Source organism: Petaurus breviceps, unplaced genomic scaffold, assembly GCF_028583685.1.
Source record: "Petaurus breviceps papuanus isolate PSGF00001 unplaced genomic scaffold, PetGlider_PUasm1.0 577, whole genome shotgun sequence".
Classification (NCBI taxonomy): domain Eukaryota; kingdom Metazoa; phylum Chordata; class Mammalia; order Diprotodontia; family Petauridae; genus Petaurus; species Petaurus breviceps.
In genome coordinates this window covers 126,489-154,477 of record NW_027186389.1, presented here as the reverse complement: position 1 = coordinate 154,477, position 27,989 = coordinate 126,489, and the positions used below count along the sequence as shown (strand labels likewise).

Here is a 27,989-nt window from a genome sequence, read left to right as displayed (position 1 = left end):
TTCCCTCCCTTCACTGGGAAGACATCCCTTCCCTTCTTCCCCCTGCATCCAGGGCAGGCGAGGATCTCAGCTCCCAGTGGGAGCCCAGGCGGACGGCCGCAGCACAGTCGTCCTAGGGCCATTGAAGGAAAGGATAGTCTAGGACCGCAGGCCTGGGTCCGGCCAAGATGGAGCCACGCATGGTCTGGGGGAGGGACACGCTATTTGAGGTCCAATCCCCGGGCCTCAGGGGCGGGGCGGTTGGAGCCGGGAGGACCCCCGAGCCCAGAGCGTGCCCGGCCCACTGAGGCCCCGGCCTCCTCTTCCCCTTCCTATGCGGACCCGCCTCGGTGGGTGAGCCCCGGACTCCTCCTCCAGGAAGCCTTCGGGGCTGGCAGCGGGAGCCGGTCGCCGGCCCTCAGATCTTTGGGAGCCCCTCTCTCCTGGCCTCAGGCCCCGCCCCGCCTTTGCTGTCTTGCCCTCCTCTCAAACCTCCCGGTGAGTTTTCCAGGCTCCCTCATCCTGGGGAGGGGCGGGGGGGGGGAGGCATCTAGCTCAAAGCCAGACCTCAGCTCCCCCCTTCCTCCCCCATCCGGCCTTTAGCCCATCTCTCTGGACAAAGGGAACCTGCCCTCAGCCCCTCTGCACGCCTGCCGAGCCCCCCATCACTGCCCAGTATCCTGCCTTGAGCCACGCCCCCAGGCGTTCGGTCTTTGAGTTCCTCACCACCCGGTCCCTCCTCCATTCCTGAACCCCTAGCCCCACCCCCAGCATGACCCCCGCCCCGACCTTCAGTCGGCCTTCAGCTCCTCCCCGCCCCGCCTTCCAGCCGACACCCCAAACCCTGCGACCTGTCTGCATGCTGGTCCCGGCCTTCCCACCACCCCAGTCTCAGTATCTTGCGGTCCGGCTGCTTCCAACCCTGCGCCCCGCCCCCGCCCTGGCCCCAGGACTGGCCTGGAAACTGCCCTCAACCCCTAACCCCCTTCCAAATCCCAAGGTTGGTGTGCCCCAGGCTTCCCTCCCCGCCACCAGTCCTGATGTTTAGCTTTAATATTCCCTCCCAGCCGGCCTTCAGTACCCCAGCGCCTCCCATCCTCAACACCCAAGTCCCTACCCATTCTTTCTGACCGCAGCCAGACCCCCACCCCCACAGACTCCAATCCCGGCATCTCCAGTGTAGAGATGCACCCTCGGGACAAAGGAATCCTGTCCCCACCCCAGCCCTAAGACAGGGATCGGGAGTCCCGTCTACCCTTCCTCCTCAGCTGTAACACAGGGATGCAGGTGCCCTCTACACCATCACCCCCTCCCCTCCAGCTCCACTGTGAGGACCCAGGCACCCTAGTTTCATAGCTCTTAGGCCCAGCTCTCCTGGCTCCCAGCGCTGCCCACCCGCACTGCATTGTTAGTGCCCAATGTTTCATCTCCCCCACTACCCTCTGCTCCAACTCACATTCCTCCTGCCCCATTTCTTTTACAGCCTTCAGTCTCTTTGTGAGGACCCAGGGTTTTTTCTCCCAGTGTTCCCCTCATCTCGAATACTCTTCTATCATCTGCCCTGCTTTCCCCAGACCTAGTTGTCTGAGTTTACCTCCCCTCCTCAGCCCCCCCCCCCCCCCCCAACCCCCAAATATATTATCTTCTAGCCCCAGCCTTGCCCTGTCCCTATTCAGACCTTCCTTTCTCAGGAACCTCCTCATGCTCAGCCTTGTCTCTCCTTCCCTCCCTCATAGATCAAGCAGTCCGGTGCCTCTAATCTATGGGGGAGGGATGGAGAGTTCTGATTCAGCCGGTCTCAGTCTATCTGGGACACCCAGTCTCTTCCTACCTCCCCAGTTTCCAAAGGAGAAATTGGGAGGGGGAGGAGTGGGAGTAGGAATATGAAATATTGTTTCTGATCAGCCCTTCTAATTTTCCAAGGCTGACCCCGTTTTGTTTGACTCTATGTCTTAAGGGCAAGATTAGGGACTCTTGGCATCCTTGGTACCTCAATCTCTGTAGGTCCTTGTGGGGATAGCCAGCCACCTTCTTAGGAAGGGAAAGGCAAGACTCCTTCCCCTCAGGAATTCTTCTCACACTTCAGCTCAGCTTACCAAGGATTTGAGCCTGGTCCAGGAGGAAAGCATGGAACCCAAGGGAATGGCCTCTGGCACCAGGAGGAAGTCATCTCAGGTAAGTCCTGTCTGTCCACAGACTTGGCAAACATGAATGCTTCCAAAGACATAGAAGAGACAAAGAGGATTTTATATGAAGCTGACAATATCTATTATTTATAAATTGAGGCTTTAAACTACTCTCCCCTCCCCCCCATTTGTGTTTATTTATTTACTTGCTTTTTGAAGGAGGAAGGTAGAGCAATTGGGGCTAAATGACTTGCCCAAGGTCGCAGGGCTATCAAGTGTTAAGTGTCTGAGGCCAAATTTGAACTCAGGTCCTCCTGACTCCAGGGCTGGTGCTCTATTCACTGTGCCACCTAACTACAACCCCTCCCCTCCAATTTCTATTTAAAGCTTTCTCTGTAGAGACTAATTACATTTAAATAAAACAACTTCACACATTTGTGTTTGGATGGGCTCTGACCAGAGTGCTGAAATATTTCTCAATTGCTTTCCTTGACTATGTTGCATTCTGTAGAATTGTCCTCTTGGTCCTGCCCATTTCACTCTGCCTCAGTTCACACAAGTCTTCCCAAGTCTTCCCCATTAGGGCACAATGACATTCCTTTTCACTCATAGATCATATTATATTCAGCCAGCCCCCAACTGATGGGCTCCCACTTTTCCAGCTGTCTGCTACACACAAAAGAGTAGCTATGAATATTTTGGTACATATAGGAACTTTGTTTCAGTAACTCTTTGTTCAATCCCTATTAAATTGGATTGAGTTTCAGAATCAGAGCATCTCAGAAATGGCAGGGACCTCAGTAGTCAATACTCAGATCAATGCCTGATCAAGGATCCCCGTCTGAGTACTTGTAACACTTTCTCTCATCAAGTTCTTTCCCTTACTAGCTGGGTGACCCCGGGCAAGTCACTTAACCCCTGTCTGCCTCCATTTCCTTATCTGTAAAATGTATAATGATAGCACCTATCTCTCAGGGTTGTTTTGAGGATAAAATGAGAAAATAATTATAAAAAGTCTCCTCACTAGTCCTAGAGGGGGGATTGTAATCCTTCATGCTTTTCATTACCCATTCTAGACTCTCCTTGTTCCAACATCATTCAAGATTCCTTCTGTCCAAATGGATCACCTCATCCTAATGGGTATCTTCTACTGACCTTCAGGATTTTCTGTCTCTTTTCTTACTTAATTGTGTCTGGCTCACTGTCTTTCCACTCCAATCTTAACCATCCTACTAGGGGAGTTCAGCATGCAATACTAAAGTTTCCTTAAGTACCTAGTTCCTAAGTCTCCTCAACTCCCATATCTGACTCATTCACTCTACTTCAACTGCACACAAAGATGTTCCCTCCGTTAAATTGTAAGCTCCTCGAAGGCAGGGACTGTCTTTTGCCTCTTTTTTGTATTCCCAGCACTTAGCACAATACCTAGCACATAGTAGGTGCTTAATGTTTATTGATTGATTCATGCCCTTGATCTGGCCATTGCCCACTTCCCATGTTCCAGAACAATGCAAATCTTTTCCTCCCTCCTGTTCCTATGCCTTACACTCCTAACACTATTCTTTTTTTTAAATAAATTTTTAGTGATGTCTTTTGTTTTTTATATCATCATTGGTTTCCCCAGTATCCTTGCCCCCTCCCTTCTGCAAGAGCCATCTCATATAATGATAGTCTTTTTTTTAAGACAAAAAAAGGAAAAAGAAGAGAAAAAGACCAGAACAAGCAGTTGATAAACTGAAGGAATTCAAATACATTTGCAATGTGCCCCACCCGTGACTTCCTACCTCTCCAAAGGGGTGGGTTGGGAGCGAACCTTCTCTTTATCTCTTCTTTCCAGCCATGTTTGCTCTTTAAAAACTGCTGACATTCACTTTTGACAGTGTGTGTGTGTCTGTGCGTTCTTTCCATTTACACTATTGTAATCATTATGTATATTTAACTCTACCATTTTTCTCATTCATTGTATTTTATTCTCAGCTAAAATGATCTCCTTCCTCCTTCCTCCTTCCTCCACATTGAGAAAACAAGAAAAATAAAATCCATCACAAACATTTAGAGTCAAGTAAAGCAAATTCCCTCATTGGTTATAGCCCCCCAAAATGCCTCAGTCTGCATTTATCTGGAGGTAATGCTTCATCTTAAGTATTGTAGATTTGTTATAGGTCATTGTTCCTAAATTTATTTATTTTTTAACTTTTCACAGCTCGGGGTAGGAAAGCATTCTTTTTTTTTTTTTTAAAGCATATATTTATTTATTTTTAGTTTTCAACATTCACTTTTATAAGATTTTGAGTTCTAAATTTTCCCCCTCCCTTCCTGCCCCCTGCCCAAGATGACACGCAATCTGATATAGACTATACATATACAATCATATTAAACATATTTCTACATTAGTCATGTTGTAAAGAAGAATCAGAACAAAAGGAGAAAACTGTGAGAAATAAAAAAAAGAAGGAAAATAGTCTGCCTCGATCTGCATTCAGACTCCATAGTCTTTTCTCTGGATAGGGATAGCATTTTTTCATCATGAGTCTTTTTAGGAATTGTCTTAGATCATTGCATGCTGAGAAAAGCTGAGTCTATCGTAGTTGATCATTGTACAATATTGCTGTTACTGTGTACAATGTTGTCCTGGTTCTGCTCATTTCACTCAGCATCAGTTCATGCAAGTCTTTCCAGGTTTTTCTGAAGTCTGCCTGCTCATTATTTCTTATGGAACAATAGTATTCCATTACATTCATATACCACAACTTGTTCAGCCATTCCCCAGTTGAAGGGCATCCCCTCAATTTCCAGTTCTTGACTGCCACAAAAATAACTGCTATAAATATTTTTGTACATGTGGGTCCTTTTCCCATTTTTGTGAATTCTTTTGGATACAGACCTAGAAGTGGTATTGCTGGATCAAATAGTATGCACGGACTAAACTTATTCTTTATGTACATCAAAATCCCTAATCTCTACTCCTCAGTGCTTTTCTAAGTACCCCCTACTCCCTCCACTTATACTTACCACCATCCCAGTCTTAACCCTTGGTGAACCAATTCAACCGTATAGGATCTTCTACTTCCAGATCCCTTGTTCCCTTGTCCTCTCACCAATTAAATCCTATACAACTCTAAATCTGGATGGCTCCTACCATTGATTTCCTCTTCTCCTACTCCTGTGCTATTGAATGGAGCAGGAAGATATCACAAAACTGTACTGATTGGTTCTAATCTAACTACAGTCATCCTTTCCACGTTATGATTTTCTATATATTGCAGTTCAGAATAAGAAATTAAATGGGAATTTTGAGGGAAGTTTTACAGAAGCCACAGATGATATGGGAAGGCCAGCAGACAATACAGAAAAGGTTTACAAACTCAGAAATGCATAAAATATATGTATAGTATTGTATAGTGTCAACATTGTTTATATTTTAATACTGTATACACCCGATAAAAGAAAAAGAAAAAGATTTAGACTTCTCTGGTACAAAGGGAGGGTAAAAATTTTCATGTGGATTTTCCAGTAGGGGCACTGTGTTCCTAACCCCCTCAGTGTAGAAGGGGTAACCGTAGGCATCATCTCATCTCAAGTGGCCTTCCCTTCAGTTAGACAATCTTCCTCCTTCCTATCATGATCCTCTATCCCACTCAGCCCATTGAATCTTCTGTTTCTTCCATTCTCCCTTCAAGCTTCCTATGACAGTTTCTCCTATCCCCTGCTCAGATGAATATGTTGTCTCATATTAGACCCAAAAATGGAGGTCATTTGCCTTGAGCTCTCTCTTTCCTTCTGCTCATTTCATACCCCCATGACATCTTTCCCAACAATCTCATGCTTTATTCCAGTCCTTGAGAAAAGTCTGCCCTTCTCCTAGTCAAGCACGACCTATCTGCTGGTGCCCTTAATCTCATCCACTCCTGTTTTCTTCACCAGATTGTCTCCACCATCAATCCCAAACTTCATTCCCAAATTTCTTCATTTCTCCTGATATGTTTCCTCCTGCTAATAGAAGCATTTCTTTTCATTTGGATTTCTAGGCTGTTATTTGCTCTATGGGGAATTTCAGGCTTTTGCTAGTAGGTACCCATGAGTTGGTGCTGGGGTGTCTACCTATTTGGGCAGCCATCTTGCCTAGATGTCCCCAGAAGATTAATTCTTAACCAAAGGTTAGAGGCAATTACTGGAGATAAAATAAGTAATTTGTATGACATAAAATGTAAAAGCTTTACACAAAATTAAAGCATCTAGTATTAGAAGGGAAGTGGTCATCTAGGAAAAGATCTTTTTATTAGTTTTCTTAGATAATAATAATGATGTTGTTTAGCTGTTTCAGTTGTGTCCAACTGTTTATGACCCCATTTGAGGTTTTCCTGGCAAAGATACTGGAGTTGTTTGCCATTTCCCTCTCCATCTCATTTTCCAGACTAGGAAACTGAGGCAAACAGGGTGAAGTGACTTGCCCAGGGTCACACAGCTAGGAAGAGTCTGAGGCTGGATTTGAATTCAGGTTTTCCTGACTCCAGGCCCAGTTCTCCATGCACTATGATGCCACCTAGCTGCCCTGATAATGATAACAGCTTGTGCTTACTATGTTCCAGGCCCTGTGCTAAGTGCTTTGCCATTTTCTGATTTTATCTTCACAACAACTGTGGGAAGTAGGCGCTATTATTATCCCCATTTTACCAATACGGACACTGAGGCAAACAGAGGTTAAGTGACTTGGCCAGGGTCTAAGCATCTGAGGTCACATTTGAACTTCTCGGCCTAGTGCCCTGTCCACCGTGGTCCCCAGCTGCCTAAAGAAGTTTTTGGTATCTAAAAGAAATAGAATAGAAATGTGGTCTAGAGGACCAGAAGCCATTCCTCAGTGATGTGAACATATAGCTCTCAGAAAGAGAAGTGCAAACAATTAACCCCCAAATGAAAAACCGTTCCCAATCACTGTGATATGGTCACTCTGCCCTAATTTCTCAGGGCGCTTGGATACTCTGAGGGGTCTAAGTGGGGTTTCTCCTCTCTGCCACTGGTCCAAGCCCTGCCCAGCTGTGGTCCTCCCATTTGTTACAGGCTTGTAACTAGGACCCCAGTTCTTTTTAACCACCTAATATCAATTAGGTTCTTTTTTGAGGCAGCTGGTGGTACAGGGGATGGAGAACTGAGCCTGGAGTCAGCAAGACCTGTGTTCAAATCCAGCCTCAAACACTTACTAGCTCTGTGACCCTGGGCAATTCACTTTGCTTCAGTTTCCTGTAAAATGGGAATAATAATACTGCCTATCTCAGAGGGTGAGGAACAAATGAGATGATATTTACACAAAGTAACTGATAGAACCTGGCACGTAGTAATATGTTCTTAAATGCTTATTTGACCTTTCCCTTTTCCAAGGAGACATTTCTTTCCATGATATAGCAGAAACAAAAGTACAAACATTTTCCATAATACCTTGAGGATATATTCTTCCCTAAACTACCTTGGTCTTTGGGGGAGTAGGTGCAAAACTTCTCTCAGTGGTCATGTATAGTTGATGTCACCAAGTTCATTTCTAGATTGCATGATTGCTGGTCGAACCCTTGTGATGGGCTGAATGTCTCCTTGCTCTTTGGGGCATTGATGCTCAGCTAGCCATAACACCTGGTCTTGATTTTGACGCCTGGATTCCAGTGGCTCATTCTACCATTGTCCGAGACTTTGCACGTAGAAGGGAAAGGAAAGAATGAATAGGATGAGTGGGCCACATTTGGGGGCCTGTATGGGCTCAAGACAGGAAAGTCTGTCAACTTGAATATAGCAAAATGCTGCCGTGATGTAAGACATGAAGAAGAGAATGACTAGAGATAAACGCAGGAAGATATGAATCATCTCATGCAAAATTTGGAAGCAGGGTCTATAAAGCAACACATCTGATGAGTACAAAATTGTGAGTGGAAAGATTAACAACCACAAAATAATCAGAAATGAATGGGGCAAAGTTCCAAAGAGCAAGCTTGACATGTGACGTGACATCTCCCCTTATTTTACAGAGTGTCGGGGCACAAGGGCATGGAACACAATGTAATGTCAGGATTTTTAAATTTCCTGACTGGTTTGCTGATTTTTCTCTTATTTTTCTTTTATTTTTAATTCTTTGTTATCAGAAGTGGTTCTCTGACAGGGGTAGAATTATATGTAGAAATACAGACAATGTGAAAACCAAATATATTTCTAAAAGAACCTTCTTCCTATTTCTCCACTAGGTTAAGAGCGAAACTTAATTCTCTTAGGAAAGAATGTATATTACATCAGTTTTTGTTTTCTCGTTGGTAATCACAGAAAATATTTTTACCTGCTAGGTCTTCATGAAAAAGTCACAAAATTGTCTTTAGGGAATCTTTCTAATGTATCACCTATGACAAGTTTGATGGGGAAGACGTTTCACATTGCATTGTCTCCCTCTGTCTTCAGCAGAAACTCTCATCAATAATGAATAAATCACCCCCATCCTTTCTCACACTCTAGGACACTCCTATTGCCTTCCAACTGCTAGTATAAAACACTTGTCTTCACATTCCATTTGGTTCTTCAGGTTTATGGTTTCTGATGGTGACTCTGATGCTTTCTAGGAGTGTGATCTTTGGACAAGTCTGTTGCCTTTGCTGGGCTTTGCTTTCTTCCTTTTGAAGAAATGAAGGAGTTGTTATAGCTGACTTAATAAAGTGTCTTCTGGCTCTAAATCCTATGGCTTTGGGTGTTTCCAGGAATCAGTGACATTCCAGGATGTAGCTGTGGACTTCACCCAGGAGGAGTGGTGTCTCTTGGACACTTCCCAGAAGGCTCTGTACAAAGACGTAATGCTGGAGACCTCCCAGAACCTGCTGTCCTTGGGTAAGGATAGATTGCCTTCCGACCCAAACCCTGCCCAAGGAATTGTGAATCTGCCACTGAAGGGAGGGTTTGTGTTCCTTCCTTTCCTAACTGTTATACAGATTTCATTCACCAGGCATTTAACTTTTATTAGAGACTGTGATGTCTAAAAAGGTTTGAAAGACATGGTTTCTGGGTAATTTAATCATTTTATTAATATGGTCAGCAGGTTATTAATAAAAGGATGATCATTTGGCCATAAGATGGTCATCTTAGACCAAAAGACCCCTAATGGTAGTGGTCACAATTTATATGCTCTTCGAAGAGAAGGTATTCTTGAGGGATGGCAATCAACTCAGATTGGTTAACACAAAAACAGGTGTGGGCTACATTAAAATAAACGTCTTGGAGTATATGACTTAGGTCACTCAGATCTTAGTCAAAGAACCATTAATTTCCGTATCACTTGTCTTCATAATAGGGAAAATCGACCTTTCTTCAGGCCTGTCTGGGCAAACTCAGTCAGCAGGAACACACTCATTAGCCCATACTTAGAATTTCTTCTACAGCCTGATTAGATCTTGGCCTAGGGAAATCTCTAAGAGATTTCCCACATTGGTTGGTTTCTAGATGGAGAAGTAGAAAAGAGGAAAAACCTTGGTCCTAATAGAATAATTAGTCCTCCATTTGATTCTAATTGAGAGATGAAGTCTCCTCAATGAATCACTAACTGGTATTACAAACATTTCATCAAGAGTTCTTAACTATGGGGCTTTCGATGGGTAACAGTGGAGGGGAAAAAGGGGCCAAATTGACTGACACATTGACAAAACTAAAAGAGGCAGTCCTCTTTGGTAAGGAGACCTTACAGATAAAAGACACAAAAGGAAAAAGTAAACAGTAAAAAAAAAAAATAAAATTGTCCATTTAAGACTCAGTTTAATCTTATGTCTGGTTCGCAGACCCCATCGGATGCAGCCCTTTGGTCTGGGGGGGTCTTCAGAGCAGTTCTTCTCCGGCTCAGGTCACTTGTAAAGATTCTCTTCTCTGCTAAAAACTTTCTATGAAATTGACCTTAACACAAATTAAATTTATTTTGCCAATAAACACGTTAGCTCGAACTCTGTGTCTCTACTATTAGAAAATCAAATTTGGAAATTTTTAGACCGGGAAATTTATAATTTAGGTTGGCCAGTTGTCCTCTTGACATATCTAAGAAACCCAAATACAAACAGAAAATTAGAAACCAGTTTTTACACTTGGCATGATTCATTCTCCCATTAGGAGGATGATATTCCTCTAAGAAATTAATGACAGAATGCTTTTTATAAGAAGATAGTCTCTAATGCAAAAATGAATTCATTCAAAAGTTGCCAGATCAACCTCAATTATAGCAAAAGTTTCAGGGATGGCACATATAAATACATTGAGTAATGAATTTTAAAGCAGTGCATGTCAAGTAAGTTATTTATAGTAAAATATTTTCAACTTCTAGCTATGTTCAAATGAATAACTCCCAGTAAAAGTTGGATGTCTCTTTAAGGCATTTACAAGCTAGACCACAAGCCACTCTTCTAAGAAAACTGCTATATGAATATTCCTTTCCTTAACACAGAACTGAAACAGTTATGATATTAACTAAATAACAGAATCACATCCTGGTTTCACAAGACCTTGCAGTGTTTGCCTGATTATCCCCATACCATTATGAGAAATTAAAGGACCTTAACTTACGCAGGAACATATAACTAGTAATAGATGTCAAGGCTAAATACTTAGTTGTTTGGAATATAGGAATGACTAAATTCTAGGCCAAATAGCTCAAATCTTATACCTGTATCTTATTGAAGTAACTCAGATGTGCTCCAGTATTAGTCGATGAGATAAAGATTTAATATTGTGTTCATACTCATCATCTGACGTGATAAAATTTGCCATAAAAGAATAGCTATATAATAAGGGAATAATAATAATAGTAAGGGAATAATAATAATATAATGTAGTAAGGGAATAAGAAGAAGAAGAACTATATAGTAAGGGAATAATGCTTCCCTAACTTCATCTCAGTTCTAGGTAAAAGTTACGTAGATGGCTAATTGCAATGAGCCAGGCTTAAGGTCATTTAGGTGGGATATTTTTCCATTCAAGAAGTGTCATACTGGGGGGCAGCTAGGGGGCGCAGTGAGTAAAGCGCTGGCCCTGGAGTCAGGAGGACCTGAGTTCGGTTGTGGCCTCAGACTTAACACCCACCCCCACACACAAAAACCAGCCATGTAACCTTGGGCAAGTTACTTAATCCCAATTGCCCTCCAAAAGGCAAAAAAAAAAAAAAAAGAAGTGTCATATTGGGGAAATTGGGTCAGGAGACTCCTACTGCAGCCCATGCCAATAGTCCTTTTCCCATGAGAACCCCACCTGCACTTTATGCATGTAAAACCCATGGGATTACTGACATCATTGACTCAATAACATTCCTTGATGATCACATATGGAGTCAGACTCAGAATGATATCAGTTAACAGTCCCATAAGGTCTTAAATAGCAGATTCCAATAATCAGAGCTTCAGATAGATTCAGCTCTCAAGAATCACATAGCCTAGACAATAAGTATTGATTAAAATCTCATATTGCTAACAGTAAGAAGTTGATCATGAAAGATCACAACGTATCTTTTTTTTTTTTTAAAGCAATTGGGGTTAAGTAACTTGCTCAAGGTTACATGGCCAGGTGTTTCTGGGTGGGTGCTAAGTGTCTGAGCCTGGATTCGATCCCAGGTCATCCTGACTCTGGGGCCGGTGCTCTTACTTGCTGTGCTACCTGGCCACTCCGATTACAACTTATTTTGACATAACTAGTAGTCGTGGTAAGTAGATGTCTTTTTCTTCCCTAAGTTTAATGTTACACAAAGGATTTTGATTTAAGATGCCTAATAGCAAACAACAAAAAACTTGGGATAGGATGAGTAAATATAATAAATATATACAGGGCACAGAGTATATAGTAAAACCTGTTCAGTTATTAACCATGTTCAAATATTCATAAACATAGACTTCTCTCTCAGAGTCGCTTTAAACAATGGGAGCATCTTGGACGTGACTCTTCAGTGATTCGCACACATTTCAGGGCATGCTCTACACACAAGTTCTAATCTCAGACTAAAGAACAAACAGAAGTAAAATCAGATTTCTAATTATGGTGATACATAGTAGCTCACAAGTTCCTACTCTTCACTAACATAGCTTACTGCACTGAAGTCTTATTCCTTAAAACAAAAACAAAAGATATTCCATACTTCTAACCTCATGACTTAATAGATTTACATCTTTGCTTTACAGGCTTGTTTACCTCTGTCTAATTATACTCTAATTATAGAAATTCTGAAAGAATGAGGTACTTCAGGAATTGATGCTTACACATATGACAAGTTCAAGCACTAATTTCACTCTTGCTTAGACCATGGAATGACTATAACTTCTGATTAAAACAGCAATTATTATATAAAATAATTATATATTATATTACATATTATATATAAAATAAAGCTTATTATTACAGTAATTCAGATATTTTAATATTACTCTTATAACGAATAGATTCAATATTGCAATGGCAAACTTCTGCTTTGTCTACCCTGATAATAGAAATTTTGCTGTGAGAGCAAGAACTTGGCTATCAAACATCAAAACGGGTCCTCAAGGCCTATACCACTATAAGGAGCCTAGCATATGGAACCAGGTGAACAGATTTCTTGTATGGGAATGTCCAACCTTTCCCAAGGTCCCTTATTCCCAGGGACAGAAGATCACTAGCCTTAGATCTCAAATGTTGCTTCCATTGAGTTCTCTTAAAGTGCCCATTTAAGGCCAATCCAAGGACACAGCAAACCTAAGAATGAGACTAATCAGAAGTTCACAGTAGGTTTGGGCATAATTGCTATCAATATCAAATTATTGCAATAAAGTAGCTTACAAAGAAAAATTTAGATCTTTTAAAAATAACATGAAAGATTTTTACAAAAGCTTTTTTTTCAAACGTTCCTTCTTAAAAGTATTTCTTTCTTAAAAAATAGCTTAAAATGTATCCTCGTGTTAAAAAAGATAATCACTAAACTTTCATGAAAAAAAGGATTTGGAAACCTCTAAAATGACAGATAACTCTTCCTTATTCAAGCCTAAAACAAAAATAAATCTTTAAAATTGGAATTTATCAAGCTAAATTGGTATAAAATGTCTTTAAGTATAATAAATAAATCTGAAAAGTGCCATGACAACAAAATAAATTCCTAATCATCACGAATTCTTAAATAACACCCCTTCTCTCATCAAAAGCTGTTTGCAATGGGGAGGAGATTCAGTTTTCTAGGAGATAATGTGTACATACACACACTTATGCATGTATATATGTGTATTTTCAATTAAATTAACCTCATCAAAATAACAAAGTTTACCAGGCCTTTCAAATTTTACTCTCTATCTTTTTCTCCCCTTTGTCCTTAAATATATCACAAGAAAAATAATTCAATTCTGGAATTTTGCATAGATAGTGACTTAAACCCCTAGAAAAACCAACATTGGCTAATTGCTGTAAACTTCCAAATTAACACACACACATACTATACACACATATATACATGTATATGTGTGTGCATGTATATATGTGTTTATATGTGTGTGTATATAATATACATATGTGTGCGTATATATGTATGTGTGTGTAGATATCTATATCTATCTATCTATCTATCTATCTATCTTTAGATGAAACTGGCTTGAAAAGTACACCCTCATTTTGTGCAAGGATTCCAATTTACTCAGTAGGAATTCCACAACACAGAAAACCCTTGCACAGAGTTGCTCAGATTTTATGACTAGATGGCCTTGCAGGTTTACAAAGGATAGTTTACAAAGTCTTTTCTTTGTACAATTACCAATTCTCCCTTTTAAAAATATCTGTGTAAGTACTTGATTAAAACAAGAACTCCAATAACAGTTGACAATCTCATGATTTTCATACATGATAGCCAAATGGTTTTAGGTAAAACTTCTTAAATATGGAAAAAGCTGGAAATTTAAATTCTTCAGTTAGAGCCAGGCTGATAAAATGACTTGACAGCTTCCAAACCCATTCATTCTTTTTTTTTTCTTTTTGAAGACATATGGCAACAATTCTCAGCTCTGAATCACCTTTTCCTCTGTTTCCCAATTCCCTGTCTCCTTTTATCTTTCTTTGAGACTTATCACATAAGGATCTGCCTTAAGCATTCAGCTTCCCTTTCCTATCCTCCCAGGAATTCCAAGCTGTATATACTAGGAAATGCATACCAAGTTTTACTAACTGTTTGAAATCACATCTGTTATCACCAAGTTAGTTCAAAATGTGCTGGGTTAAAACATCCCAAGACTCTTAAGTTGACCTGCTGCTTTTGGCCATGCAGAGAGATCTGAGGAATTTGATTTAATGCTGGCCATTTTCCCAGATGGAAATATCCAGAGCTTTCACTTAATAATCGAACAGTACAAGGAAACATTTAAGGTTTTGTATAATAATTACAAATTACAAAAAATTATAAATTACAAATCATTTACAAAAATAATTACAAAAATTACTCCTTCTCTAATAACTAAAAGCTTTACCATATCCAGTATTTATGTAGTGTTAGATGTTAGGCCTTTCTTCAGATTTATCCTCAAAGATGAGTGGACATGCTTAACTAGGTGACTAACTATCTTTACTCTTACACTATAGCTGGTTAAAAACTGATTTCTAAAATCTTTTCCTTCACAGTTTCTTGTTCTAAACCAAAGTCAAATCACTACACTTTAACCATCCAAGTTTTAGAGTATTAGATCTTGAAATCTTAAAATACTGACACCCTAACTCAGTTACTAATCTGCTACTGATTAATTTTATTATTATTTTACATTAGTTTTTTAACAGTTAAATCCATACTCCAGAAGAATTAAAGAAGAGTTCACATTTCTTTTTTTTTTTTTAAGCAATCGGGGTTAAGCAACTTGCTCAAGGTTACATGGCCAGGTGTTTCTGGGTGGGTGCTAAGTGTCTGAGCCCGGGATTTGATCCCCAGGTCATCCCGACACTGGAGCCACTGCTCTTACTCACTGTGCTACCTGGCCACCCCAGAGTTCACATTTCTAATAACAATCTATTTAATACAGTAAATTATCAGATTAATATTAAGTGTTATCTTTATACACATTACAAATCACATAACAGCTTAAAACCACACAGTTAACAAGTTTCCTGATATGATGTAATAATAATAATAAATTTTACTTCAAATGAGACCAGAATAAATTCAATTACACCTGGATCTATTTTCCAAGTGATATTATGCAGAACCACAATTTATAATTTCTGTTATTTAGTATTATATTTTACACAAGGGTTATTTATTCCAAGCATTTCATATTATCGAATTCACTATTTCCAACTAATCCAAAGCAAAAGACCTTAAAAAGTGGTAGAATATAACTTGATTTTAATTATAACACTTAGTAATACCTTGTTTATAAAATATCTTCTAGCTTTATATAATTACCTTATTGACTTTCAAATCAAGTTGCAAAATTTTTTCTTAATTAGTCTTCCAACTATATCCTTGACTACACCTCATTCCACTGATTTATAACATTTTCCTTATCTTGTTTTTCATCTGCCTCTCCAACTTTGGCCACAGTCAGAAAAGGAGAGGAGAGATTCCACCTCCCCCCCCCCCCCCCCCAACACTCAGGTCTTATCTGTTGGTCTCTCTTCTCCCTCCCTCTCAGTCTTTCCTTCTTCCTCCCTCCCTCCCTCCCTCCCTGTCTCTCTGTTTCTTTCTGTCTCTCCCTCTCTTCCTCTCTCCCTCCTTGTCTCTTTCTCTGTTTCTTTCTGTCTCTCCTTATTTCCTTCCCTTCCTCTCTTTTGAATGTTTTCTTAAAAGTATTCCAAGGTCTATGTAGGGAGTTTAATTTCCCTGTGGCTTGGGTTGGGGCTGGTTGTTCTTCCCTCACCTCCTACACATTTTTTTCCCTCAAACTCTTCCTCTACTTTAAATTGTGAGGGTACTATACATTTGAAAGCCCTCTCTGGATGTTGGTCTACAGCTGTAGTTTTAAAATGCACATCTGACCAAAATCACCCAGGTCCCATCTCTTATTTGGCCCAAATAGATTTTTTTTTCTTTCTATAGTTTTTCCAGGCTCTACCTCACCTCACCTCTCAGTTAGGATTTTACCCAGCTCTGGGTCAGTCCATTACTCACCTGCATTGGCTTTTCCTTTTGTCTTCCAGCACAGGAAAAAAAAAAATCCCTTTTGTGGCTATTTAGTTTCACTTTAGATGAATCTGAATTTCACTTTGTCAGAAATAATCAGAAATAATCATCTTACTGATGAGGGATGGCTATTAGGTTCAGCAGGAACTCTGATCTTATCTAAGACCAGAACCTGCGATTCAGTCTGGAAAGAATTCAGCTCAGCCTTACCTGGAGTCAGACTTGAAAAAGTTTATTATACGCTTTACAGCAGGCAAGGATCCTTAGGGGACCTGCAAGTGAAAGGGGGAACAGGCTTTTACTTTTAAAGGGTAGGGCTGCCATTATCAGGGCTGACTGGATGGATTTAAGGGACTTCAGTGCATAGATAAAAGTTAGGGCTGAGAGGAACTTGTGACTTCAGTGCATAGATAGTTTAACTTGGAGATGAGATTTGGGCCAGACCAGAGGAGACACGAGGAGATTAAGCAAGGACAAAGGAGTCACAAGTTGTTGCCTAGGCAGAGTGCAGATAGGGGAAAGGGGCAGAGTTTGAGGCTGGGAAAGGGATTGTGATTTTTTAACAAATTGCTATTACAATTTTACAATATAAATTGCAGTTACAATTGTACAAACTGGTTTTACAAATTGATGTTACAGATATAGATCCCAAGCACCCCATCATTAACAAGGACTCCAGTGAATTCAGGAAAAAATATTTTAATTTCATGTCCTTTTGGGTGACCTGGCCAACACCCCACCTTGTGGTAACCTGACTGGCACAGGCACACCCTTTAAGACAATTACAAAGCCTTTTATTTGTCTTGATTCACATTTCCCTCCCCTGTTCCCCACTGGCTGGGTATTTCAGGGTTCACAGCCTATCCAAAAATACCTAAGCACCACCCTCCATTTTCTTTATACTTTATTTAGTAAAGCAATGGCAAGTCATAAATACTTCTTAGAACAATTCCAACTCAGAATATCTGCATCACTCAGATTTTTTTAATCTCCATAACATGAGAAAGGAATTTTTTCAATTGCTTAAAGAGTTGAAAAAGTGTGAGTTGAAGATTCAGCCCAGAATATGTGTAAGAAAAGTCCCATTATCCAAGAAAGCATCATGGACTAATGGGCCTCATTCTTTGTGGGGCTTCACCTGGCCTGGCACAAAGGTATTCTCAGAAAACAAAGAAGAGAAGTCTGCTCTTAGACATCCTGATTAATAGGCAGCTATATCCTGAAATGTTTAATCAGCATCTTTACTGTTTTCTTCTCCAATCAATCTCGTTCATAAGTATGACTCCTTAGGTTTCATAAATTATGTTTGTGTGATTTCTGTGGAAACAAAATTCAGTCATCTCTTACAACTCTCGATTGCCCATGAAAAAGTCAAAGGTAGTTTTCTCTCATCAGCCCTTGCAGGCTACAGCTCTGGGCCCCTTGGTAAAAACTGGGCCTTTTACTTCAAGGAAGTGCTCAGAGAGAAAACCCTTTCCCTGATTTTCCCTCCCAAACTTACAATTACTCTTTTTAAACAGATAGTCTCATACTGCTTTTTCTGTCCTCACTATTCCTCCCCGCCCCGTCCCCCGCCTCATCCCAAAGAGATCCACAGAAACAAAGACAGAAAAGAACACATAGCATACTCCCTAGTTCTGATATCGAGCCCTGTTAAACAGAACTCTCAGAAGCCCTCTTTGGCAGAACACTACCTCTCCTGCTGGAAATCTAGGGCTTTTCTACTACCAGAACTCTCCTGCAAGAGACTTTGGACCATACTTGTTTGACAAGACTGAAGTGGTACAGGCAAACCTTCCAGGGGGTTCTCAAAAAGTCAGTGCATACCATTGCAATGGATATGTCTCTGTACAAGGAAACTGTACAGCCAAGGAGACGGCCCTTTATTGTTGAGAGTAAAAATTCAGAAGTTCAGATACTTAGGGCAGACGTATGGGTACATATATGCTTACCCAGGGATGATCAAAGGTTATAATCAGAAGTTTTAGGTTGAGGAGAGTCCAAATCTCAACTTGGAGTTTCTCAGAAAAAGGTCTTTGTCTAGGTGAAGAAATCCCACCATGAGCCCTCAGAGAGTCCATTTTTTGGGAAGCCTTAAGCCACATCTTTCTCTTTTCCTGAAGTGTCCCTTAATGGTGGCCATAACTATGATGTTTAAAAAGGTTTGAGAGACAGTTTTAGGGTAATTTAATCATTTTATTAATAAGCCCAGCAGGTTATTAATAAAAGGGTGGTCATTTGGCAGTCCTTCTCAGACCAAAGACCCCTAACGTCAGTGGGGTCACAGTTTATATGCCCTTCAAAGAGGAAGTGTTCTTGAGGAGTGGCAATCAACTCAGACTGGTTAACACAGAAACAGGTGTGAGCTATATTAAAATGAAGCTCTTGTGGTACTTGACTTAGGTCACTCAAATCTTGGTCAAAGAGGCATCAATTTCCACATCACCTGTCTTGTATCCACCTGAAAGTTTCGTTAGAGGAGGCAAATAGTCTAGATGATATGTAAATCCTATTGTTTATTCCCTCACATGATCATGGAGCCAGAAAGAAACTATTGACTGTCTGATACAAGAATGAGAAGGTTTTAATACACTTTAGAACAATCTCAACTGAAATTTATGGTTTCCATATTTTTTCATAGAATTTATAAGTTGTAAATACAGTGAGACGATTGATAAGGCAGTGTCAGTTGGAAATTACGTTTCCAGGATATCTGTTTTTCCTTGTATAGGATATGTCTCTGGATACCAAGATAAGACAAGTCTCACCACTCTGATTGCAGGCATTCTGTCACAAACAGAAAGAAGACTCCTTGTCAACTTTATCTGGTCTTTGAAGTTGCTGACACAGAAAGGGACATTTTAAGAGTAAAGCAAAGCAGTCTGATTAGTTCAGGCATTGGCTCTTATTGGGAGTTCCAATATTGTCACTTGATAATAGGGAGAGTCAATCTTTCCCTAGGTCTGTTTGAGTAAACACAATGAGCAGGAATACACCCACTAGCCCATACTAGAATTTCTTTTACTGTCTGATTAGATCTTGGCCTGGATAAACACTGATTGGTTTCTGGATAAGGAAGTAGAAAAGGGGAAAAAAACTTTGGTTCTAAAGTAAAAATGAGTTATTAAATGTAAGAGAAATAGCAACTTCTCACATGACCAAAGATTCCTAGTCCCTTCCTATCCAAGAAGACAGGAACCCCCTGCTTTCTATTTTCACATTAAAGATCTTTTCATTGTCTAATAGGAACTGGGAGCTTCATGTATTTTTCCTCAGACTGTCCCTTCTAATTCTAGGGAACTTTAAGTGAAAGATTAAATAGCAAAGATGAAAGATGATCATCCAGCTTTTCTTTGTAAACATCCTGTGAGGAGAACTCCCTAAGCCCTAAGGCAGCCCTTTCCCCTTTGAGATGTCTCATCCTTAGGACCTTCCTCCTGACATAATCTAAATATGTAGCCCACTCCTGCTAATCCTGTACTAAGGGGTCCTTCAGGCCAAGTCTATCCTCTTTGGCCCTTGATTTTTCCCCCCAGTTCCAATGGCAATGCTGGAAGATATGAAATGTCTCCCCCCTTCTAGGAGGGAGATGAAAGAGGTACCAATTCTGTGATTCCAGATTGGTTCTATGGCTTTTTCTCTTTCCCTCCAGTAGTTCCTAGCACCATTGCATAGATGATCCCCAAGGGGCCCTTGAAACCATGCTCTGGCCCTTCCTAGCACACCCCTTTCCCTAAAAAAAGAAGAGAATTCTCAAGTTCTCTGGGTGCTCAGAGCCTTTTTATTTATCATGAACAGGGCTTCCAGTTGCCAAAGCAGATCTGATTTCCCATTTGAACCAGGAGGAAGCTTGGATGTTAAAAGAAGATGACCCAAGACATTCTTCTATTGGTAAGGGAATGAAACTGGGCATTGTCATCTCAGGAAATTATCATCTGGCAATATAGTACAAAGAACTCTCTCACAGACCCCACAGGGTCATTTATAGAAGAATAAAGCTGTCTCTTCAGCTCCATCATAAACTCTTTGGGTCAATAAAAGCCACTTTCCTGACCTCTCTTGCCTGATATTTGCCTACACTTGAAGAAAGTTTAGTGTCTGGTATGACACAGAGCTTTCTCTTTCCACATTCTTAGTTGGTCTCCTTTGTCCCAGAAATAATTTTTTTGTCACTCCCCCTGACAGTTCATTGATGGGACGAATGATCCGTTGCCTAATACATCTAACATACCTCCCAAAGCCCTGAGAGAGTCTCAAATGACAGAGTTGATGTTTCCTGCTCTTAAGGGTTTGCAGGTCACCTTGAAAATGTGAGATCTAGCCGTGGAATAATGCATGCTGCCTTCAGTGGCTAGGTCATGTCTTTGGCACATGCACAATGTGCTTTAGGAGTAGATAAAAGACATAGAACTGTGGACTCAATCTGGTAAGATGGAATTTAAGTCCTTTGTGCACATTCAACAAATCAGTGTACAATTACAGGCTAGCGGAGAAGTGTCTAGTTCATGCAAAAAAACTAGTGGAGACTATAGTGAGATATGAAAGCCAAGGAGGCAGATGTTTAGTCAAGTTAAGATTTTTTTAGAGCACTTGCTATGTGCCAGACACTGTGTTATGGCCTGAGAATACAAGAAGTAGCAGCAATAAAGACTGCCCCTTCCCTCTATTGGGGGAGAAGAAAGACACAACTAAAAGAAGCTGAAAGAGGGTTGGAGAGGGGGGAAGGGATGAAAGTACTTGCCACAAGGGCATAGTTGGGAGTCCTTGGGAGGAATGCAGTTGGAAACAGCAACAGCAGTGATCACTTATTCCTGGAGACTTGTGCATGTCATGACCTTTTCATCACCAACACTGTCTTCCAATTACCTAAATGCAGAAAAACTTCATAGATGCAGCAAACACTGCATTTAATAGACTATGTAATTATAAGGAGAAGAGACAGACAAGATGTGAGAGTGATGAAGGCAATGTGTGGTGCAGAGTGCCAAGATCATAGGCTTATCTTCTCCAAGCTAAATATTCACATTCAACAGAAGCAATGGACCCGAGGCAAAATGACTACCAGAATTAATGTCAACAGATTAGAGTGCTTCTCTGAGCAGAAACAGTTTATTGCTAACTTGGAGGGAAGAGTTAAACCAACACACAGGGGGTAACACTAGAGAAGGAAAGAAGTGAGCCCCTTTCAGAGATCTGGTGTATGGCACTGCATTGGCTCATCTGGGTCAGAACACTTGCTAATACAAAGCCTGTTTGATGAAAGTGATGGAGAGATTCAGAAGCTGCTAAATGAAAAACGAGAACTCCACAGGGTTTACCAGCCGGATAGTTCATCCATTTCTAAGAAGGCAGCATTTAAATACGTCACAAATAAAGTACAGGTGGAGCTTAGCGAGATGAAGGATTCTTGGCACAATAAGAAGGCAGATGAAATTCAGTTTATGTTGAGAGTAACAATCTGAAGTCCTTTTATGATGCCCTGAAGGGTATTTATGGCTCAAAGACCTATGGTACATTGCAACTACTTAGTGATGAAGGAGCCACATTGATTAGTGATAAGGACATGATCCTAGAAGGATGGGCTGCAGTTCTCAACAGACCATCATCAATCAGTGTTGAAGCCACTGACTACTTCAGGTTGAAATCAGTCCTTTCCTATCTGAAATTCCAACTGAAGAAGAGATTTTGAATTCCATTAGGCTCCTTTTGTGTGGCAAAGCCCCTGGAGCTAATTCTATTCCAGTTGAGATTTACAAGGTCATATAAAAGTTGGCTGAAATTTTCTGGGCTATATGGTAAGATATATGATAAGAGCTTGTCCCCAGGAATTCAATAATTCCTCCACTGTCCATCCCTAGAAAGGTAAAGGATATAGAGTGTCCTGTGGCAATCACAGGAGGGTCTCCCTCTTAGTCACTGATGCCAAAATTCTTGCCAGAGTCCTCCTTAATAGGCTGATCCTTCACCTGGAAGATGGTCATCTGCCTGAGAGCCAGTGTGGCTTCAGAAAGGGCCCACAAACAGTTGATGTGGCATTTGCTGCCTGACAACTTCAGGAGAAATGCCGGGAGCAGAACAGAGGTCTATACACAATGTTTGTGGATCTGACCAAGGCCTTTGATACTGGCAGTTGTGAGGGCTTATGGAAAATTATGTCAAAATTTGGTTGCACGGAGAAGTTCATCAGCATTGTACATCAATTTCCTGATGGCATGCTTGCCTGGGTTTTGGATAATGAACGATGCTTTCATACTTTCCCAGTCACTAGTGGAGTGAAACAAGGCTGTGTCCTGGCTCTCATATTTTTAATCATGATGTTTTCAGCCATGTTGTCAAACACCTCCAGTGAGGATGAACACGGCATCAAGGTCAGCTACCTCACTTACAGTAAATTCTTCAACTTGAAAAGGCTGCAAGCCAAGACCAAAGTGGAGGGAGCGTTGTGTCGGGGCATGATTTTCTGTTTGCAGATGATTGTGCACTCAATGCAGCCTCTGAAGTGGAGATGCAGCTTGTGCTAATTTTGGCCTAACAATTAATGCCAAGAAAACACAGGTGCTCCATCAGTCACCACCACACCATCCATAAGTGGAACCAATGGTTGCAGCAAATGGGGAAGTTTTGACTGCTGTGGATAAGTTCACTTTCCTTGGCAGTATACTTTCCATGGATGTACACACTGATAATGAGGCTGATGCACATATTTCCAGAGTCAGCTCAGTGTTTGGGAGGCTCTAAAGGAAGGTGTGGGAGAGAAGAGGCATTAGACTGACTACCCAACTGAAGGTCTACAGAGCTGTGGTGCTGACCTCATTGCTGTGTGTCTGCGGAACCTGAACAGTCTACCAGCGCCATGCCAGGAAACCGAATCGCTTCCATTTGAATTGTCTTAGGAAGATTCTGAAGATCACCTGGCAGGACAATGTGCCAGATACTGAGGTCCTTTCTAGAGCTGAACTGCCAAGCATCCAAGCTCTGCTGCAGAGAGCACAGCTCTAATGGGCTGGCCATGTTGTTCAAATGCCAAACATATGCTTGCCAAAAAGACTATTTTATGGAGAACTCACACAGGGCAAAGGTTTACATGGTGGTCAGAAAAAGTGATACAAGGACACTCTCAAGGTCTCTCTTAAGAACTGGAATTGATTTGTGACACTTCCTGGGCAAAGAGATACAGTGAAGGTTAAGGTCTGGAGAGTGTTAGGAAGCAGTGACTTTGTAGGCTATAGGGTCATATATTTCATCTCCCTTTAAGGAATGGATTTGGTGACTCTACTGTCATTGAAGCAATGTAAACAAATGATCCTTATGGGTTCTAGATGACATTGGGAGGGGGCAATAAGAAGAGAGGGAAGGGCACCACGAGTGGTCATATATCTGGTCTGGATAAATGTGTATGGAGCATCTGAGATAGGGTGGGGGAGAGGGGGAGAAAAGAGAAGAAATAAGGGCAGAGAATGCAGGTATACATGTATTTTTTCTGCCAATAGAAATAAACAAATATATTTCTTTCTTTTTATTTCTTCAGGTGGGGAAACCAGGACCCAAACCAAGGAGTCTACTCCAAAATTGAGTATTTCCTGTGATTTCAGTTTTAGAAAAATCTGGGATTGTGAAAGCAATTTAGAGAAGAAGCAAGGAAACTGGGAGAGTCATTCCAGACCATTCAGAATTAACCTCAGGAAGACTTTCAATAAAGAGAGGGATGAGGAATATGATAAATTTAAGAGAAGTTTTAATCAAGAGTTAGATCTAACCCTTTCTGTCCATCAGACAGTCCCCACTGGAAAGATTCACCATGAATATGATGAAAATGGAAGGAGCTTCGGGCAATATTCAGACCTAATTCAATTTAAGAAAATTACCTCAGGGATTGGATATCCCAAATACAGTGAATACAGAGACCATTTTACTAAGGAAAGTGAGCTTATTAATCATCAAGTGAAGCAAAGTGCAGTGAAAGTTTTTCAAGGTAATCATGGTCACACAGCTCTTGCTTTAATCCCAGACCTTATTAGTCATCAGAAAAGCCATACTAGTGAAATGTCTTCTAAAGGTGATGCATGTGGTACAGGCTCCATCCATCCATCGTCTCTTAGTATACATCAGAGAATCCATACTAGAGAGACATTGCATGGATGTGATCAATGTTGGAAGGTCTTTTTTCAGAGCACGGATCTTATTAAACATCAAAAAATGCACAGACCAGAAAAGCCTCAGAACTTATCCCTTATTTCACATCAGAGGATTAATTCTGGGGAGAAACTTTATAAATGTAATCATTGTGGAAAGGCTTTCAGACAATCCTCCAATCTTGTTGTACATGTGAGGATACATACTGGAGAGAAGCCCTACAAATGTAATGAATGTGGGAAGGCATTCACCCAAAGCTCATCTCTTATGACACATCACAGGATTCATTCTGGGGAAAAACCTAACAGATGTAATGAATGTGGGAAAGCCTTCAGTCAGAGCTCATCCCTTATTGCACATCAAAGGATTCATACTGGAGAGAAACCCTACAAATGTAATGAGTGTGGGAAAGCCTTCAGCCATAGTTCATCCCTTATTGCACATCGAAGGATTCATTCCAGAGAAAAACCTTACAAATATAATCAATGTGCAAAATCTTTCATAAAGCCTTCCAAACTTACAGGAATACATCAGAGAATTCAGACTGGAGAAAAGCCCTATAAATGTAATGAATGTGATAAGGTCTTCAGGTGGAAGGAAAAGCTTATTGTACATGAGAGAATTCATACTGGAGAGAAACCTTATGAATGTAATCAGTGTGGAAAAGCTTTCAGACAATCCTCCAGACTTGAAGTACATCAGAGGATTCATACAGAAAACAAGCTATATCCATGTAATGAGTGTGGAAAGGCCTTTCCCCAGAATTCATCCCTTATTATGCACCAAAGGATTCATTCTGGAGAAAAATCTCATAAATGTAATCAATGTGGAAAGACTTTTAGAAATCCTTCCAAACTTGTAATACATCAGGGGATTCATACTGGAGAAAAGTCCTATAAATGTAATGAATGTGGAAAGACCTTCAGTGACAACTCATCCCTTATTGTACACCAGGTGATTCATACTGTAGACAAACCTTACAAATGTAGTCAATGTGGAAAGGCTTTCAGACAGTCCTGCAACCTTGCTGTACATCAGAGGATACATACTAGGGAGAAGCGATATAAATGTAAGGAGTGTGGGAAAGTCTTCAGTGAAAGATCATCTCTTATTGGACATCAGAAAATTCATTCTGGAGAGAAACCTTATAAATGTAATGAATGTGGGAATGCGTTCAGGCAGAACTCATCTCTTATTGCCCATCAACGAATTCATACTGGAGAAAAGCCCTATAAATGCCGTGAATGTGGGAAGGCCTTCAGCCGGAGCTCATCCTTTATTGCCCATCAAAGGATTCATACTGGAGAGAAGCCCTATAAATGTAATGAATGTGGAAATGCTTTCAGCCACAGCTCATCTCTTATTGCACATCAGAGGATTCATACTGGAGAGAGACCCTTTAAATGCAATGAATGTGGGAAGTCTTTTAGCCATATTTCATCCCTTGTTGCGCATCAGAGGATTCATACTGGAGAGAAACCCTTTAAATGCAATGAATGTGGAAGGTGTTTTAGCCAGAAGTCATCCCTCATTGTACACCAGAGGATTCATTCTGGAGAGAAACCTTATAAATGTGATCAATGTGTAAAGGCTTTCATAAATGCCTCCAAACTTTCTGTGCATAAGAGGATTCATACTGGCGAGAGGCCCTATAAATGTAATGAATGTGGGAAGGCATTCAGCCGTAGTGCAAACCTGAATGTACATCATAGGACTCATACCAGAGATAAATCTTATAAATATAATCATTGTCAAAAGTCTTTTGGACAGCCCTCCACCCATGTACAGAAGAAAATTAATGCTGGAGAGAAGTTCTACAAAGATAATGAAGGTGGGAAAGCCTTCACTCAGAGCTCATATCTTACCGGCCAAGAAAGAATTCATACTGGAGCAAAACCTTCTAAGTCTATTTGAGGTGGGAATGCCCTTAGCTGGAGGGTAGAACTTATCATAGATCAGAAAATTAATGTTATTCATAAATCTCTAGCATTTAATATTTTTAAAAACTTTCTTATATCCATCATGTGTTACTACACACTGCCATTCCAGAACATTCATGGACCATAGTTCCTTCAGCCATTTCATAAATGATTGGCAACAGCTTTGTTTCCAATTTGCTGCTACCAGAAAAATTGTTGCTATGAATATTTTGGTATATGGTCAGTCTTTGAAGGGCAGCTAGGTGGTATAGTGGATAAAGTGCCAGGCCTGAAGTCAGAAAGACCTGAGTTCACATGTGACCTCAGACATTTACTAGCTATGTGACCCTGGGCAAATCCCTTAACCCTGTTTGCCTCAATTTCCTCATCCATAAAATGAGTTGGAGAAGGAAATGACAAACCACTCCAGTATCTCTGCTAAGAAAACCCCAAATAAGGTCACAAAGAGTTGGATGTAACTGAAAATGACTGAATGGCAGCAACGATCACTTTCTACATTTAGTACTAGATCTGGACCAGAAGTGATGGATGGTTTAATAATCTTTCTTGGATAAATCCTTCTTTAAAATATATATATATATATATATATATATATATATATATATATATATATATATATATATATATATATATATATATATATATTACAATTTATTGAATACAAAGTTGGAAGTTATTTTGCACAAAGTGACCAATGATCAATTGCCCAATCCAATGACTTTTTATCAAACCTCTTACTTCTTGACCACTCTGCAGCTTTTGTTAATATCATCTTCTTGATAGTCTCTTCTCTCTAGGTTTTAGGACACTTATCTCCTAGTTCTCCTACTATGAGTTGACTACTTAGTCTCTGCTGAATACAGGCCCACTAACCTTAGGTGTCCCCCAGGGTTCTGTCCTGGACCCTATTCTGTTTTCCCCTCTATACTACCTCAGTTGGTGATTTCATCAGTTCCCATGGATTTAATTACCATCTCTGTCCTAATGATTCTCAAATTCAACGCTCCTCCCCTAAGCTCTCTTCTGATCTCTAGTCTTATATCCCCAACTACCAATTAAACATCTTGAACTGAATATCCAGTAGACACGTTAAACTCAACATGTCCAAAACTAAACCCATCCCACTCCTTTGCAGAGGTGGAAGGTTCATTGATATTGAGTATTTCACATGCTGTCAGATTTTTTTTTTTTACATACTCATCAGTTTTGCCATTTTCCTCCACTTTTTTTCTTTAAAATACTATTTGTTGTATAGGATGTTTCTCTGGGAATGGAGAGATGTAGGAACACTGGGAAAAATTTTAACAATATATGTTTTAAAATAAAATTACTTTTAGATAATAACTTAATCCCAAAACATGTGTGGGTCAAAGAAAAAAATCATAAAAAATTTAATAAAAAACAAATGACAGTCGTGAGATAAAACAATAGCACTTTTGGCATTCAGACAAAGCAGACCCGAGAGGAAGATTTGTATCTTCAAATACCTTTATCCCTAATTAAGAGCAAGAAAAGATCAGGAATTGAGTAATGAATAGAAGAAGAACCAATTATGAGAAATATGAGAAAATTCTAACTAAAGTCCCAACTAGACGTTCTCAAAATCAAAGAATAGTAACAATTGAAAGAAAAAAATAACCCTTTATTAAATTCATAAGTAAAATAAGATCTAGATTTTGTAGGCAAAAGCAATGTTATAGAGAA

General features: G+C 40.4%; 1 protein-coding gene across 3 annotated transcripts; it reads left to right on the top strand.

The window, feature by feature from the left end:
- The first annotated feature begins 233 nt into the window (after window positions 1–233).
- Window positions 234–26,858, top strand: LOC138173308 (zinc finger protein 420-like). 3 transcript variants are annotated; one of them, XM_069103281.1, is made up of 5 exons: window positions 234–477; window positions 1,984–2,154; window positions 8,831–8,957; window positions 20,011–20,103; window positions 23,741–26,858. In XM_069103281.1, exons 2-5 carry the CDS (start codon window positions 2,107–2,109, stop codon window positions 26,257–26,259), a joined length of 2,787 nt encoding a protein of 928 aa, XP_068959382.1. In that variant the 5' UTR covers window positions 234–477; window positions 1,984–2,106; the 3' UTR covers window positions 26,260–26,858. The 3 variants fall into 3 exon arrangements, with proteins under 3 accessions (XP_068959382.1, XP_068959383.1, XP_068959381.1); XM_069103282.1 differs by having other exon boundaries at window positions 282–477; window positions 2,066–2,154; XM_069103280.1 differs by having other exon boundaries at window positions 344–477; window positions 2,071–2,154.
- The last annotated feature ends 1,131 nt before the right edge of the window (window positions 26,859–27,989 follow it).